The sequence below is a fragment of the Anabrus simplex genome, chromosome 3, assembly GCF_040414725.1.
Source record: "Anabrus simplex isolate iqAnaSimp1 chromosome 3, ASM4041472v1, whole genome shotgun sequence".
NCBI lineage: Eukaryota > Metazoa > Arthropoda > Insecta > Orthoptera > Tettigoniidae > Anabrus > Anabrus simplex.
This window is the reverse complement of record NC_090267.1, coordinates 16865340-16879373: the sequence shown is the minus strand read 5'-3', so window position 1 is coordinate 16879373 and position 14034 is coordinate 16865340. Positions and strand designations below refer to the sequence as shown.

The 14034-nt window shown below is 38.1% G+C and overlaps 1 protein-coding gene across 1 annotated transcript in view; it reads right to left on the bottom strand.

Annotated features, from left to right (window-relative positions):
• Positions 1 to 576: 576 nt before the first annotated feature.
• The window catches only part of LOC136866953 (uncharacterized), a 38504-nt gene continuing 25046 nt past the window's right edge, over positions 577 to 14034 (bottom strand). Inside the window, exons 3-5 of the mRNA XM_068226966.1 lie at positions 9001 to 9081; positions 7077 to 7159; positions 577 to 709 (exon numbers count right to left, since the gene is read on the bottom strand). Coding sequence (XP_068083067.1) covers positions 694 to 709; positions 7077 to 7159; positions 9001 to 9081 — 180 coding nt within the window. The 3' untranslated portion in view covers positions 577 to 693. The remainder of the gene's footprint in view (positions 710 to 7076; positions 7160 to 9000; positions 9082 to 14034) is intronic.

Genomic DNA, 14034 nt, shown 5'->3' with positions numbered 1-14034 from the left:
TATCAATGTTTTAAGAATAATAGTTCTTCTACAAATATATTAAAATATTGACTTGGTCTAGCATCGGTAGGAGGCGCACGTTTCGGGCCAGGCGTCTCGAGGGATGCAGGAGAGGGTTGAAATTTTACATCGTGATCAGACTGAATTTCACCAAAAATGTGAATCTGGTCATCATCATCATTACTGTCCCCATCAACTCCATCATTATTCCCATCACTATCATTACCGTCTGAATCAGAAATTTCATGCATCAATGTCACATGAATAAGTCGCATAACAACACCACTATCATCATTGTTTGAAATGTTAACAACATTATTATCACTTTCAGTATCATCTGAATCATCGCCTGACTTGATATAATCAGAATCATCGCTCAATTAATTAACATACTCTACCAAATTGTCATCAATTTCAAACACAATATGAGAACTAGTTGCCATTATTACGACACATGGTCTACACGTAAGCGCCAAACAAGCTGATACAGAAAAAATCATAACATCAACACAACATATCATGCAGAGATTCTGGTGGTAGATTTCGAAACTATCTAGTATCTACTATAGAGTGATGCCGACTGGAGCTGCCATCTGTTAGATATGTGTAAACTATTACAACTTACATAGGCAACTGCAACATGGAGCATGATGGCGCTCCTGGTACTTTTCGCTAGCCTACAAAGGAGCGCGATCATGCTCCCCGGCACCTAAGAATTAAAAAAGAAGAAAATTTTGTAAAATACAGTAGTATGCTATATACAGTAATAATTTTACTATTAAACCCACAGTCCGTTGTGTATAAATTTATATAATTTACAGAATTCTATTTATAATACCTACTGCACTTGCATATAATCAACTTGTACAGACTACAGTACGTAATCACATCAATTGATATAGATGTTGTTTCCCAAAGGGAATCTGAAATATGTGTCCCGAATGAGTACATTTATAATACCAATAAAAATGGTCTGCTATTGGACATTATAAATTTTCTGGCTAACTCATTCCTGGTTGCCAGGGTTTCGCCTCCATGTGCTACGTTGGGCTCATCAGTTGGTACCTAGCACACCTACCAAGACGCATGGCTAGTGCATACCGTGGAGGCCACTGCGTCGGCTGCTTGGAGCCAAAGGCAGTGTAAATGCACGTATGAGTGACTTTGTCTCTTACCAAAAATTTATGCCTGCTCAGCCATCAGATGATATAGATGTTGATTCCCAACGGGAATCTGAAATATTTGTCCCAAATGAGTATATTTATAATACCAGTATAAATGGTCCGTTATTGGATGTTATGAATTTTCCAGCTAACTCATTCTTGGTTGCCAGTTTTGCCCCCATGTGCTAGATTGGGTTCATCAGTTGATAATTAGCACACCTACCAAGACACATGGCTAGTGGATACAGTGGAGGCCAATGCACAGGCTACTTGGAGCCACCAGCAGTGCCAGTACACTATGAGAGAATTTGTCTCTTACCAAAAATTTACGCCTGCTTAGCCATCAGATAATATAGATGTTCATATTCAAAGAGAATATGAAATATTTGTCTCGAATTAGTAAATCTGTAATAACAATATAAGTGATCCGTTATTGGACGTTATCAATTTTCCAGCCAACTCATTCCTGGTTGCCAGCGTTTCGCCCCCCGTGTGCTAGATTGGACTCAGTAGTTGGTACCTAAGAGACCTACTAAGATGCATGGCTAGTGCATAGTGGAGGCCACTGCGTAGGCTACTTGGAGCTACCGGCAGTGCCAATGCAATATGAGAGACTTTATCTCTTACCAAAAATTTATGCCCAATTAGCCATCAGATGATATATATATATGTTGATTCCCTAAGGGAATCTGAAATACTTGTCTCGAATGAGTAAATTTATAATACCTATATAAATGGTCCATCATTGGATATTATAAATTTTCCAGCTAACTCACTCCTGGTTGCCAGCATTTTGCACCACGTTTGCAAGGTTGGGCTCATCAGTTGGTAAGAGACAAAGTCTCTCATAATGCATTGGTACTGCCGGTGGCTCCAAGTAGCTTATGCATTGGCCTCCACGGTATGCACTAGCCATGCGTCTTGGTAGGTGTGCTAGGTACCAACTGATGAGTCCAACCTAGCACACGGAGGGTGAAATGCTAGCAACCAGGAATGAGTTAGCTGGATAATTAATAAAGTCCAATAACGGACCATTAATATTGGTATCATAAATTTACTCATTCAGGACAAACAATTCAGATTCCCTATGGGAATCAACGTCTATATCACCTGATGGCTAAGCAGGCATAAATTCTTGGTAAGAGACAAAGTCTCTCATAGTGCAATGGCACTGCCGGTGGCTCCAAGTAGCCTACGCAGTGGCTTCTACGGTATCCACTAGCCATGCATCTTGGTAGGTGTGCTAGGTACCAACTTGTGAGCCCAACCTAGCACATGGGGGTGAAAGTCTGGCAACCTGGAATGAGTTAGCTGGAAAATTTATAATGTCCAATAATGGACCATTTACATTGGTATTATAAATTTACTCATTTGGGACAAATATTTCAGTTTCCCTTTGGGAATCAACGTCTATATCACCTGATGGCTAAGCAGGCATAAATTCTTGGTAAGAGACAAAGTCTCTCATAGTGCATTGGCACTGCCGGTGGTTCCAAGTAGCCTATGCAGTGGCCTCCATGGTATGCACTAGCCATGTGTCCTGGTAGGTGTGCTAGGTACCAACTGATGAGCCCATCCTAGCACAATGGGTGTGAAATGCTGGCAACCATGAATGAGTTAACTGGAAAATTTACACTGTCCAATAATGGACCATTTATATTGGTATCACATCAAGTTATACTATACAACGGCGATAAGATTTAACTTAGACTGCTTTTCTCATTTGGTACCTATCATGAATTACAACCTTCTGTGTCTTAACCAGAGCCATTTTTGCACCCCATTTCAGAGTTTCTAAGGGCTATTACAGCTTGCGTACAGGTCCCATGGTCCTCAAAGAGGTCACTCGACTTCACTCTTATGGGCAGTCATCTACTGCAGCTGTTCGATCTCCATAGACAAAGGGATGGAATTAGTTCTTTCATAAAAAATCTTTATATACAAAAACATGCACAAGTCAGATGCACTCAAATATTTCTTTCAATTTCTCTGTTGCAGTTTTTCTTATCTTTATATACAAAAACATGCACAAGTCAGATGCACTCAAATATTTCTTTCAATTTCTTTGTTGCAGTTTTTCTTGAATATCTAGACAGATTTTGGAAAGCAATCAAACACCTACACTGTCAATTTTTCTGCAACTTCACACCCTTCCCAATCAAAGAAAATTTACCTCAATCTGATACATTACTTTTTCTCCTGAAATCCCCTGTTACAAATCTTGCTGCTTTTCTCTGCAAGCAACCTATTTCTATTATTAGGTATTCCTGGTGAGAATCCCACACACTGTTTGCATATTCCAATAATGGACAAACCATACTAATGAAACTTCACCTGCAGCTCCATAACATTCATCTTAAAACAAATTTAGATCAGCCCCAAATATTACCACATCATTATTATAGCTTTTATGAGCCTAATCTGTTACTTTCTCGAATATTTCCATGCCTCCTTCCTCCCTTACAGGCCTATGTGTTTCAGTAATTCCCACCTCTTTCATATTATCACATACTAATTTTATCCTTAATATTTCCTCCCATTCATTAGAAAACAATTCATGTCAGCAATAAATTTCCCTTGGCCAGAACAAACATACACCCTAAAAATCTTATATCACCAGTCTCTGTGATAGACAGTATAAACTTCTGGAAATACCTATTAGCACCCCTTCACTCAACATCCATCTATAATTCAATGCCTATCACATGAAACTCATCAGATGCCATCAATATACATAATTTTTATGGCTCATTTACAACTTTTGAACAGTTTACCAGGAGAAACCTTAGATCCCCTTCCTTCTTAAAGGAAGACTGTGGCAAGTGGGTAACTTAAAATTCCTTACTTTACTGATTTGTTTCCTTAATTTCATGGCTCTGTTCTCCTGAACTCCTTTCAGTGCCTTCAATTAGTTTTTAAATGTATGCAGTAAAATTATATTCTGTCGTACTGTAAACTCTTTAATATTAGTACATAGTTCCCTTAACAAGAAATTTCTACCACTGTTATAGAAATGCATACCATGTCTTAACATTATTAAAGTGGTAACAGATACTAACAAACAAATTGTGAGTTTTGCTAATATTCACACAAGACCATTCTGGAAGATCATGCCTATGGGGAAATTTCACAATTAAGAAATTTGTTGAATTTACGAGGACAGGGTTGATTTCAGATGTTTCATACTTTTTGTAAAGACTCGCCATTATCACAGAAGTAGTAGCCCCAGGATATACACTACCTTGAATTGCCCTGACACTACATCCCTACTCACTTTACAAAGTGACTGCCATTATAACTACACACTGAAATCCTTACTAGTTTCTTTTCTATTAAATAATTTTCACTAGGTCTATTACTAATGAAATCATTTCTATCTAACATTCTCCATGTGTCTCCTGAAGCAGATCTCCATGCTTACAAGGGAAATTCAATAACACACTGCTTTTAGATACTAGGCTCCACAAGACTCCTGGCTTATCAATCAATCAATCAATCAATCAATCAATCAATCAATCAATCAATCAATCAATCAATCAATCAATCAATCAATCAATCAATCAATCAATCAATCAATCAATCAATCAATCAATCAATCAATCAATCAATCAATCAATCAATCAATCAATCAATCAATCAATCAATCAATCAATCAATCAATCAATCAATCAATCAATCAATCAATCAATCAATCAATCAATCAATCAATCAATCAATCAATCAATCAATCAATCAATCAATCAATCAATCAATCAATCAATCAATCAATCAATCAATCAATCAATCAATCAATCAATCAATCAATCAATCAATCAATCAATCAATCAATCAATCAATCAATCAATCAATCAATCAATCAATCAATCAATCAATCAATCAATCAATCAATCAATCAATCAATCAATCAATCAATCAATCAATCAATCAATCAATCAATCAATCAATCAATCAATCAATCAATCAATCAATCAATCAATCAATCAATCAATCAATCAATCAATCAATCAATCAATCAATCAATCAATCAATCAATCAATCAATCAATCAATCAATCAATCAATCAATCAATCAATCAATCAATCAATCAATCAATCAATCAATCAATCAATCAATCAATCAATCAATCAATCAATCAATCAATCAATCAATCAATCAATCAATCAATCAATCAATCAATCAATCAATCAATCAATCAATCAATCAATCAATCAATCAATCAATCAATCAATCAATCAATCAATCAATCAATCAATCAATCAATCAATCAATCAATCAATCAATCAATCAATCAATCAAATATGCATTTAAGGCAGTCATTCACAGAGCAGATTCTCTACTTGTTGTTTTCCTACCCTTTTCCTAAATGACTGCAAAAGTGGGCAGTCAAAAAATGTAATGTAAACAATAATTTGAACTTAAATTTGAAAGGTTGCCAAAGTTTTGATATCAAACCATATCACTAGTAGGTCATTTTAAACACAGTGTTGAAAACTCCAGAATTATCAATAAACAACTTCAAAGCACAAACACTCTCGATAACAGAGTTTCTGAACATAAGGAATTACTAAAAAGTTGAGGCTAGGAAACTCTTGTCCAAAAAGATAAAACATTTAGGACAACACATAATTTGGTGGTTTTTGATTAGATGACAATATAATTGAGAAAAGCAGCAGTTTGAATTAACTGATAGACCGTATTGCTGGTACAACTGTAATGCTATTAACATCACACTCCACCTACTTTTACTGTCTTCAGAGATGCCAAGGTAGTTGAATTTCTTGCTGCAGCACTACTCATACGTGCCAGTGAATCTACCAATTTGAGAATGACGTATTTGATCAAATTCAAATATCACCGAACTCAGCCAGGATCGAGCCTGCCAAGTTGAGGTCAGAAGGCTAGCACCTCAACTGTCCTAGCCACTCAGCAGTCCCCAGGAAAAAAAATCAAATCAAAACCACTGAAATAGACAGTCAATCAATTCAATCACTCGAAGAAAGTTGTGTGTAAGTAGTCCTGCACGACAGAGAAACGCAAAGGTCGCTCTTTGTATGTGCAGAGGAAAGTCATTGAGAACCTTTGGCATCGTTTCAATTAGGACCTGCAAGTAGTGTTGGCCTGTCAAACACAGTAGGAGTGTGAAGGGCCAATGATTCTGTCCCTGCTTTCTAACTATACATTCAATCAGCACCTATGCTGAACATGACTGAAAAACATGATGAGCATTTTCACCACTCGACATATCAGAGTTCAGAAAAATATGAATTCCATAATGTGCGAAACATGATTCCTCAGCAGGAATAATTTTTAAGAGAAAATCTAGTTGTCCTTTCAAGAACCATTGACAAAACCAATCAACATCACTGAAACAAGATATTTGCAAAGTGTCACTAATAAAAGAAAATGCGGTTTCATAGAACAATGCAGAGATGTACAGAGATATGAAAGAAGGCATAACCACAAGTCTAAATCATGGCAGGTTTATTCACTGGAAGGGTCATGTTGCAAGAATGGCCAAAAGCAGGTCATGGTAAACCAGATACCAACCCCCCTCCCAGAAAACAATTATCACAATATGGAGAACAGGAATGTGCTGGTATTAAAAATCTTTTAACTGACTCAGCTACCAAGTGGTGACAACTAGGAAGCCTGTTAAACACTAGATACCTTGAGAAGAGTTACTGTAATTTTCTGGGATTTTCTATCATGCCACTATCAAACAAACAAGTTAGGACAGTGAATGAAGTATAGGTGACAGAATTCAAGAATGATGTGGATGGACCTGTGCTGGCTTTGAACTCTCGACATTGGTTCTCGCAGTCTTCACTCGACCACTTGTCTGAAGATAAATAGTAAATTCCATATTGTTGAGGGTTAGGGGTGTAAAATTTAATTACGCTAAACCGTACTTACTTGTCTTCTTCTTTGAGACAGGCAACCAGCTTACCAACTGTGTGTTCATCTACACATATTTCATTCTTAATATCAGTAGGATGCTGAAAGGAACAAATATGCAAAACAAGGTAAGATATGTAGAGTACACAGATTTCTAGAGCAAAAGTTTATAAATATACATGTCCTACCTGACAATAAAAATTAACAGTTGCACAATAAAATCATCAATATATTCTGGTGATGTAAAAATGAAATGACAACATGTGTCATGGCATAAATATATGAAGAAAGGGAGCAAGAAAAGAACCCATAAGGATAAAGAGGGCAGCTCTTAAAGAGGGAGTAACAGAAGAAGACAAACTAGAAGCAAGGGTACAAAGGGCATACTGTTTTGTTTTACACTTTATTTTTTCTACCCAAATGAAGTACATTACACATCAGTTGTTATGTCCACCTTCTCAACATCAACTCCTTGTAACTGTATGCACTTTTGCTATTGACGTGTTAGTCTCTCCAGACCTTCCTGAAACCATTCCTTGGGAGTGCTGGATACCCATGCCTAGACAGTGGTGTCTAGTTCTTCAAAATCTGCAAAACGGCAATCACACAGAAGTTTTTCCATGTTCCCGAACTGGTGATATTTACCTGATGCGCCACATGATGGCACTGTTCAACACTTCTTTGGCGGTGGACTGCCCCTATGTTTCCAATGCATCGATTGTTGTTTCCTTTGTGGCGCATGGTAATGGAGCCTTGTCTCAACACCAGTCACAATCCTAGCCATGAAGTCAGCTGAATCTTGATCATGGCATTGCAAAAGTTCACTGCACACGTCCTCACACCTCTGCTTTTCGGCTGCAAAAGAGTCTGGGCACCACACGGATGACACCTTCCCCAACTGTAATTGGCTGTGTATGATCTGCTGCAGGGTGTTTCAGCTAATTTCTGTGGCTGCCTCCATTTTCATAAATGTGATGCATTTGTTTCCTTGGATGGCCTATTCGACCCGGGCAAAGTTGGCTGACGTTGACATTATCACATTCCATCCAAAACTGGTTCCCTTCTCCACCGATGTCCACCCAGTTGTTAATTGTCTTCCATTACAGAGCATGTTCTCCAGAGACTGCAACAAAGCGCCAATGAATTTCTGCAGTGGTCACGCCTTCTTTCCATAGGAACAAAGTCATATAGTGCTGTCCCTAATGGTTGCTTTCCATGTTGTCTGCTCCTATGCTGACAGTGTGTTATGAAGTGGCTATGACAAAAGCATTCTTTGACATTTGTGCGTGTGCCGCCACCAAACGGTGGAACAAGACACTAGGTACAAGTCACCACCCTCAAAACTGAAATGTGAACCATACCTGGACAAACAAAATATTAAGTCTAAAACAATGTAGTACGCCCCTCATATAAGAAACAGGTGTGGCCTTAATTAAGAAACAGTCCCAGAATCTTACTGGAATGAAATCATCTTCAAGGATGCCGAGAGTGGGGGGTTCAAACTCAATGATCTTGGGGTTGCAGCATAATAAATAAATAAAAAGAAGTACTCTACACAAAGAACTGTTGACCTGAGCTCATCAAGACAATTAAATTGCAAAGGCAGGAATAAATGGGCCACAATATGAGGACTCCTGAAAAGAACAGTTTGCTACAAGTAATATTTCAAGGAAAAAGTATAGGCAAAAGAGGACCTACCAGATGATGTACATCTTAGATCAACATTTTAAAGAAATGGGTTGGAGCTTATCGACATATGACAAAGGGAAGATAGACATGCTTGTAGCTTAAATCCAGTTAGGATAAGGAAACAGTAGCAGTGATTAAACCAGCTGCCAACTGCCATGCAGTGCAGGGGCGTACAACAATACCGGCATTAAATTTTGAACTACATGCAGAAAATGAAAGATCATAAATATTAGATTACTTAAAATTTGTTCACCTGTGTTTGTCCTGGCTCTGCCAACTCTGATCTGTTTCCTTCTTTGAAACACATCTCGTCTGATGCAAGTACATAATTGTCCTGCGGAAAAGTTAATATATGAGGCATATACTTGAGACACATATGGAAATTTATTTTCATATGAGTGGGCTTCACAATTCAATATTTCCTAGTAAATGAGTCAACTTCAAATGTTCATTATTGTTTTCCAGGAAATTTCCATACTGAGGATAGTTAAAATCATGACAACAAAGAGACATTCATGAGTGAAAAGTGTCCTGTTTGAATCCTCAGGGATATTTTTGATCTGAGGAGCAATTATACAACACAAAACCTACTATAATAACACTGAATGAACATGAAAATGTAGACATACTGAAAAATATTCTGCTCATCATGAACAATCCAATTCTTCAATATTCAGAACATAAAATTTATCACTGTTATCTTTCACATCGTGTACTGGAAAATACAGCTCAACACGAAATATGCATCCTCCATATCTCCTGTTGTCTGTGAAGTGCTCAGCATGAAGGCAGGGAGGATCCTCAACAGCTCTACCATCAGATAGGTGTCACTGAGTAGGCAATCTAAGGATATGAAGAATGAGGTAGTTTTGCATTGTTTTCCTCTCCTAGCCAGAGAGTGCTGTTACATACCAGTTTCTTAAGTTCAATGAAATGTACATAGGGACCAACCATATGAATGTCAATTCCACACCCTTTCTACTGGATCTGACTTTATTATGAATGCTCATATCTCAGTCACCTTCACATCGTCAGTGTCAAGGTTGGGACTGAATACAAAATACAAGCGACCAAATTGTTCTGGGCCAATCCAGAAGACATCAGGCATTGGGCACACAGAATCTCATCAGAGATGGATCAGGGCAGGCCACCTCATATGAAATTTGGAAAGGAAGTTATCAAGGACATTAGCCCTAAACCTCATGAACCATATAAATTACTATTCCTACAGGTTATCTGGTTCACAAAGAGCTAGAATAACATAGAGGGGCTATATGGCCGACATCAATACTCCATGTCAAGGCAGTCATGTTTTGAGTTGCCACAGGAACATACGATCAGCTGAAAGGGAGATTGTGCATGGCGGCTGGACTTGATATGTTTTAAGAACTGAAAAGTTAGCTTCTTTAACTAAATTAAGGGTACATTTTTTAAAGTAGTCTTTTGAATTATAACTGGTATTTGCTTTTGTAATTTCTGTTTGTAATTAAATCCATTTTAATGTTTACGCGGGGAAAGTACTGGGAGTCACAAAAGTTATTTATTTGATTATGTTTCTGATTTCCTTTAAAGAACAGGGAATTAACTCAACAATGTGTTTTGAGGATGAAAACAGGCAAAGGGAATCCCAAACTGACTCTCCTTTCTAACAACATGCACATGTGAACTGGCAAAAGGAACACAACCTCAGGTTAATTCATGACCAAAGGGAGTGTTGCAATGAATTTTTGAAAAAACAAACAATGGAGTTGGATAAAGATTGAATGTGAATGAGTTTGTACAGCATGACAGTGTCATCAAGGTCTTCAACAGATTTGCGGGGAATCTGCATTGCCTTACATGACAGTAGCAGGGTGGAAAAAGCTTTCAACTTGTAATGCCAAAATATGGCAGGCATGCATCAGCCAGGTCATATTAGTGCCAGTGAAGAAGGCATTCAATTTATGAGCCAGCTTGAGACTCGGGGTTAAGGAATACGACAGTGCTTCACATTTGAAGGAACACCTGGGCATGAGAAAAATTGCAACACGATGGGTTCAGAGTGATTGGACAAAAATAAACAAATGGTTACACTAAGCATAGCTCGTAACTACTTGGAGTGCTATAAGTGTGAAGGGGAGGCTTCTTTATGCCGTATAATTATGCTGGATGAGAATGGGGTAAATTGTGTGACCCACAACTGACACGCCAATTGAATGAATGGCATTATTACGGGTAACCACAGAGATAAAAATTTCGTCAGAACCCCAGCAATGTGTAAGTTATGGTTATTCGTAGGTACGAGTGTGTTGGTGTTATCCTAACACATTACGCTCCTCCACAGCAGACTGTCAATGTGCAGTATTAATGTTCATTTTAGAAATACAACCTGCAACCTGCTTTCGGGAGAGAAGCATCAACAGTTTCTGCAGAATCCATGCATCATTTTGCATGATGAGGCTCACAGTAAGTACAGTGCAAACTGTGGCTGATACATTTGGTGAATGGGGCTGGGAATAATCTACCATAATGCATGGATATAAGCCCTTGTGGCAGTCATATGATTCCTAAGATGAACAAACCACTTTGGAGCCTTTGCTTCCGGACTGTTCCAGAGATTCGACAGCAATAGACCACTATGAACACAAAAGATACTGATGTAGGTACCCTATGACCCCCAAATCCCTGGCCATGGGCAGTACACAATGCTGGTGATTAGCCTGAAGCCTGAGTTGTAATTAAATAGTTGCAATTCATAAAGTTCCAAACATAGTATGGATCCCAGACTCTCCATATACAAGTTGCCTCACTGTGCTTCGACACAGATAGGTCTTATGGCGATGATGGGATAGGAAAGGGCTAGGAGTGGAAAGGAAGCAGCCTTGGCCTTAATTAAAGTACAACTCCAGCATTTGTCAGGTGTAAAAAAGGAAAACCATGAAAAACATTCCTCAGGGCAGTTGACAGTGGGGTAAAATCACACTGATTTTCTGGATGGAGTAAAGTAAAAATAAGAGAGTTCGACACAAAGAACTGTCGACCTGAGCTCATCAAGACAATTAAAATGAGGTGGCTGGAATATGTGTGTGTCACATTATGAGGGCTAATGAGAAGAATGGTCTGCTAGAATAATGTTACAATGAAAAAGGTTTAGGCAAAAGAAGATCTGGATGAAGATGAAAATCAAGGATTGACATTTTGAAGAAATGGTTCAGAGCTCTTCGACACATGACAAAAGGAGGATGGCTATGCTCGTAGCCTAAATGTGGTTAGAAAATGGTAGCAGTAGCAGTGAAGCTGCTATACATCACCTAGCATTAAATTAGAAGATGTCTGTTGTTTAAGGGGGCCTTACAGCTAGGTCATCAGCCTCTAATGGTAAGAGTGAACGATATCAAAAAATTATACTGATTAGAATCTAAAACAAATAATGATAAAGAAATTATAGTGAAACAAAAACAATCAGTGGATCCAATTCACAACGCCTAAATTACCGGGATGATACTCATCTAAAGGGGTCCAAATACATATTACTGCGTCCTTATAATGGTACTAATATCTGGTAGAGCAAAACTATAGTGTTCCTCCCATACTGCTGCTAGTCATAGGTCAGGTAGTCTCATGGTTTTTCTCGCATGATGGTACTAATCACAAGTAATTGAGACACACGGTATGTCACACACAGTGGCACCACTCATGGGCAACAAAATCCATGGTTTTCACACGTAAGGGTACTACACACAAACACGCACACCCATGGTGTTCCTCCCATAATGAGATTAAACACGGGTGCCAGCCAAACTGGTCGTGTTTCTCACATTGTGGTACTAATCACAAGCAATATAGACCCTCAGTTAATCAAACATTATGGTAATGCCCACATGCAACACAAATTCATGGTGTTCCACAGATGATTGTATTACTCTCATGTAATGCAGACCCATGATTTTCCTCATATAGTGGTACTAATAACAGACAATGTAGATCCATGGTATATATCACAAAGTAGTACTACTCATACGTAACACCGTGAAACCAACAGAAATGAGACAAGGAAAAGCATGTGGAATTGATGACTTACCGATAGAAATTGTAAAAGAGTTAAGAAATAAAGGTACGCATATTTTAACATCACTTTGTAACAGAATATATAAGAAAGGCCAGTAGTCTGAAGATTTTCTAACCACAGTAATGATCCCTATAGCAAAGAAGAAGCATGCATGTAAGTTTGAAGATCACAGAACCATAAGTCTGATTTCCCATGCAGCAAAAGTACTACTGAGAGTCCTGAATCGAAGGTTATATAAAAAATTAGATGAATCGATTAAGGAAGAGCAGTGTGGATTTAGAAAGGGAAAAGGTACAAGAGATGCTATTTGGTTACTAAGAACTATCGGAGAAAGATACATTGAGAAAGGAAGACTGGTATATGTGACTTTTATTGACCTGGAAAAGGCTTTTGATAGAGTTCAATGGGAGAAATTGATGGGCATAATGAAGAAAAATGGAGTAGACTGGAAAGAAAGAAGGCTAATTAAGAACCTTCACATAAACCAAACTGTCCAAATCAAAACAGGACACAATCTGTCAGAAGGGAGCAGAATTGGCAGAGGTATGAGGCGAGGCTTTTGACTTTCAACAATGCTGTTTAATATATACCTGGAGGAATTAATTGCAAATAGGTGTGGCAGTTGGAGGGAAAAGAATTGAATGTGATTTGATTTACAGATGACATGGTGGTTTTAGCAGAAACTGAGAACTTGATGAATGCTATGTTGGAAAAATTGAACAGATTCTGTAAGAAGTTAGGTATGAAAGTTAATAGGAAAAAGACCAAGGCAATGATTATGGGGTCAAGGAAGGATTCAACAGCTAAAATAGTACTTTCGGGGGAAGAGCTCGAACAAGTGTCTAAATTCAAATATTTGGGAAGCATAACCAGACTAGAAATGTAATGGCCAAGGACACTGTTGAATGGGCCTCTAAATAGGGACCTTAAGAAGAGGTAGGTGAAGTGCTTTATGTGGAGTGTGGCGCTTTATGGGGCTGGACTTGGACGTTCAGAAAATAGGAAGACAGAAGACTAGAAGCATTTGAAATGTGAATCTGGCAGAAGATGGAGAAAATAAGCTGGCAGGGAAAAGTAAGGAATGAGGAATTTTTAAAAAGAGTGGGTGAAGATAGGAGAATGATATTGGAATGCATTCAAAGATGGAAGAAAAATTTATTAGGCCACTGTTTGCGACAAAACTGTTTAATAACTGATGCAATGGAAGGGAAGATACAAGGAAAACTCGAGAGAGGAAGG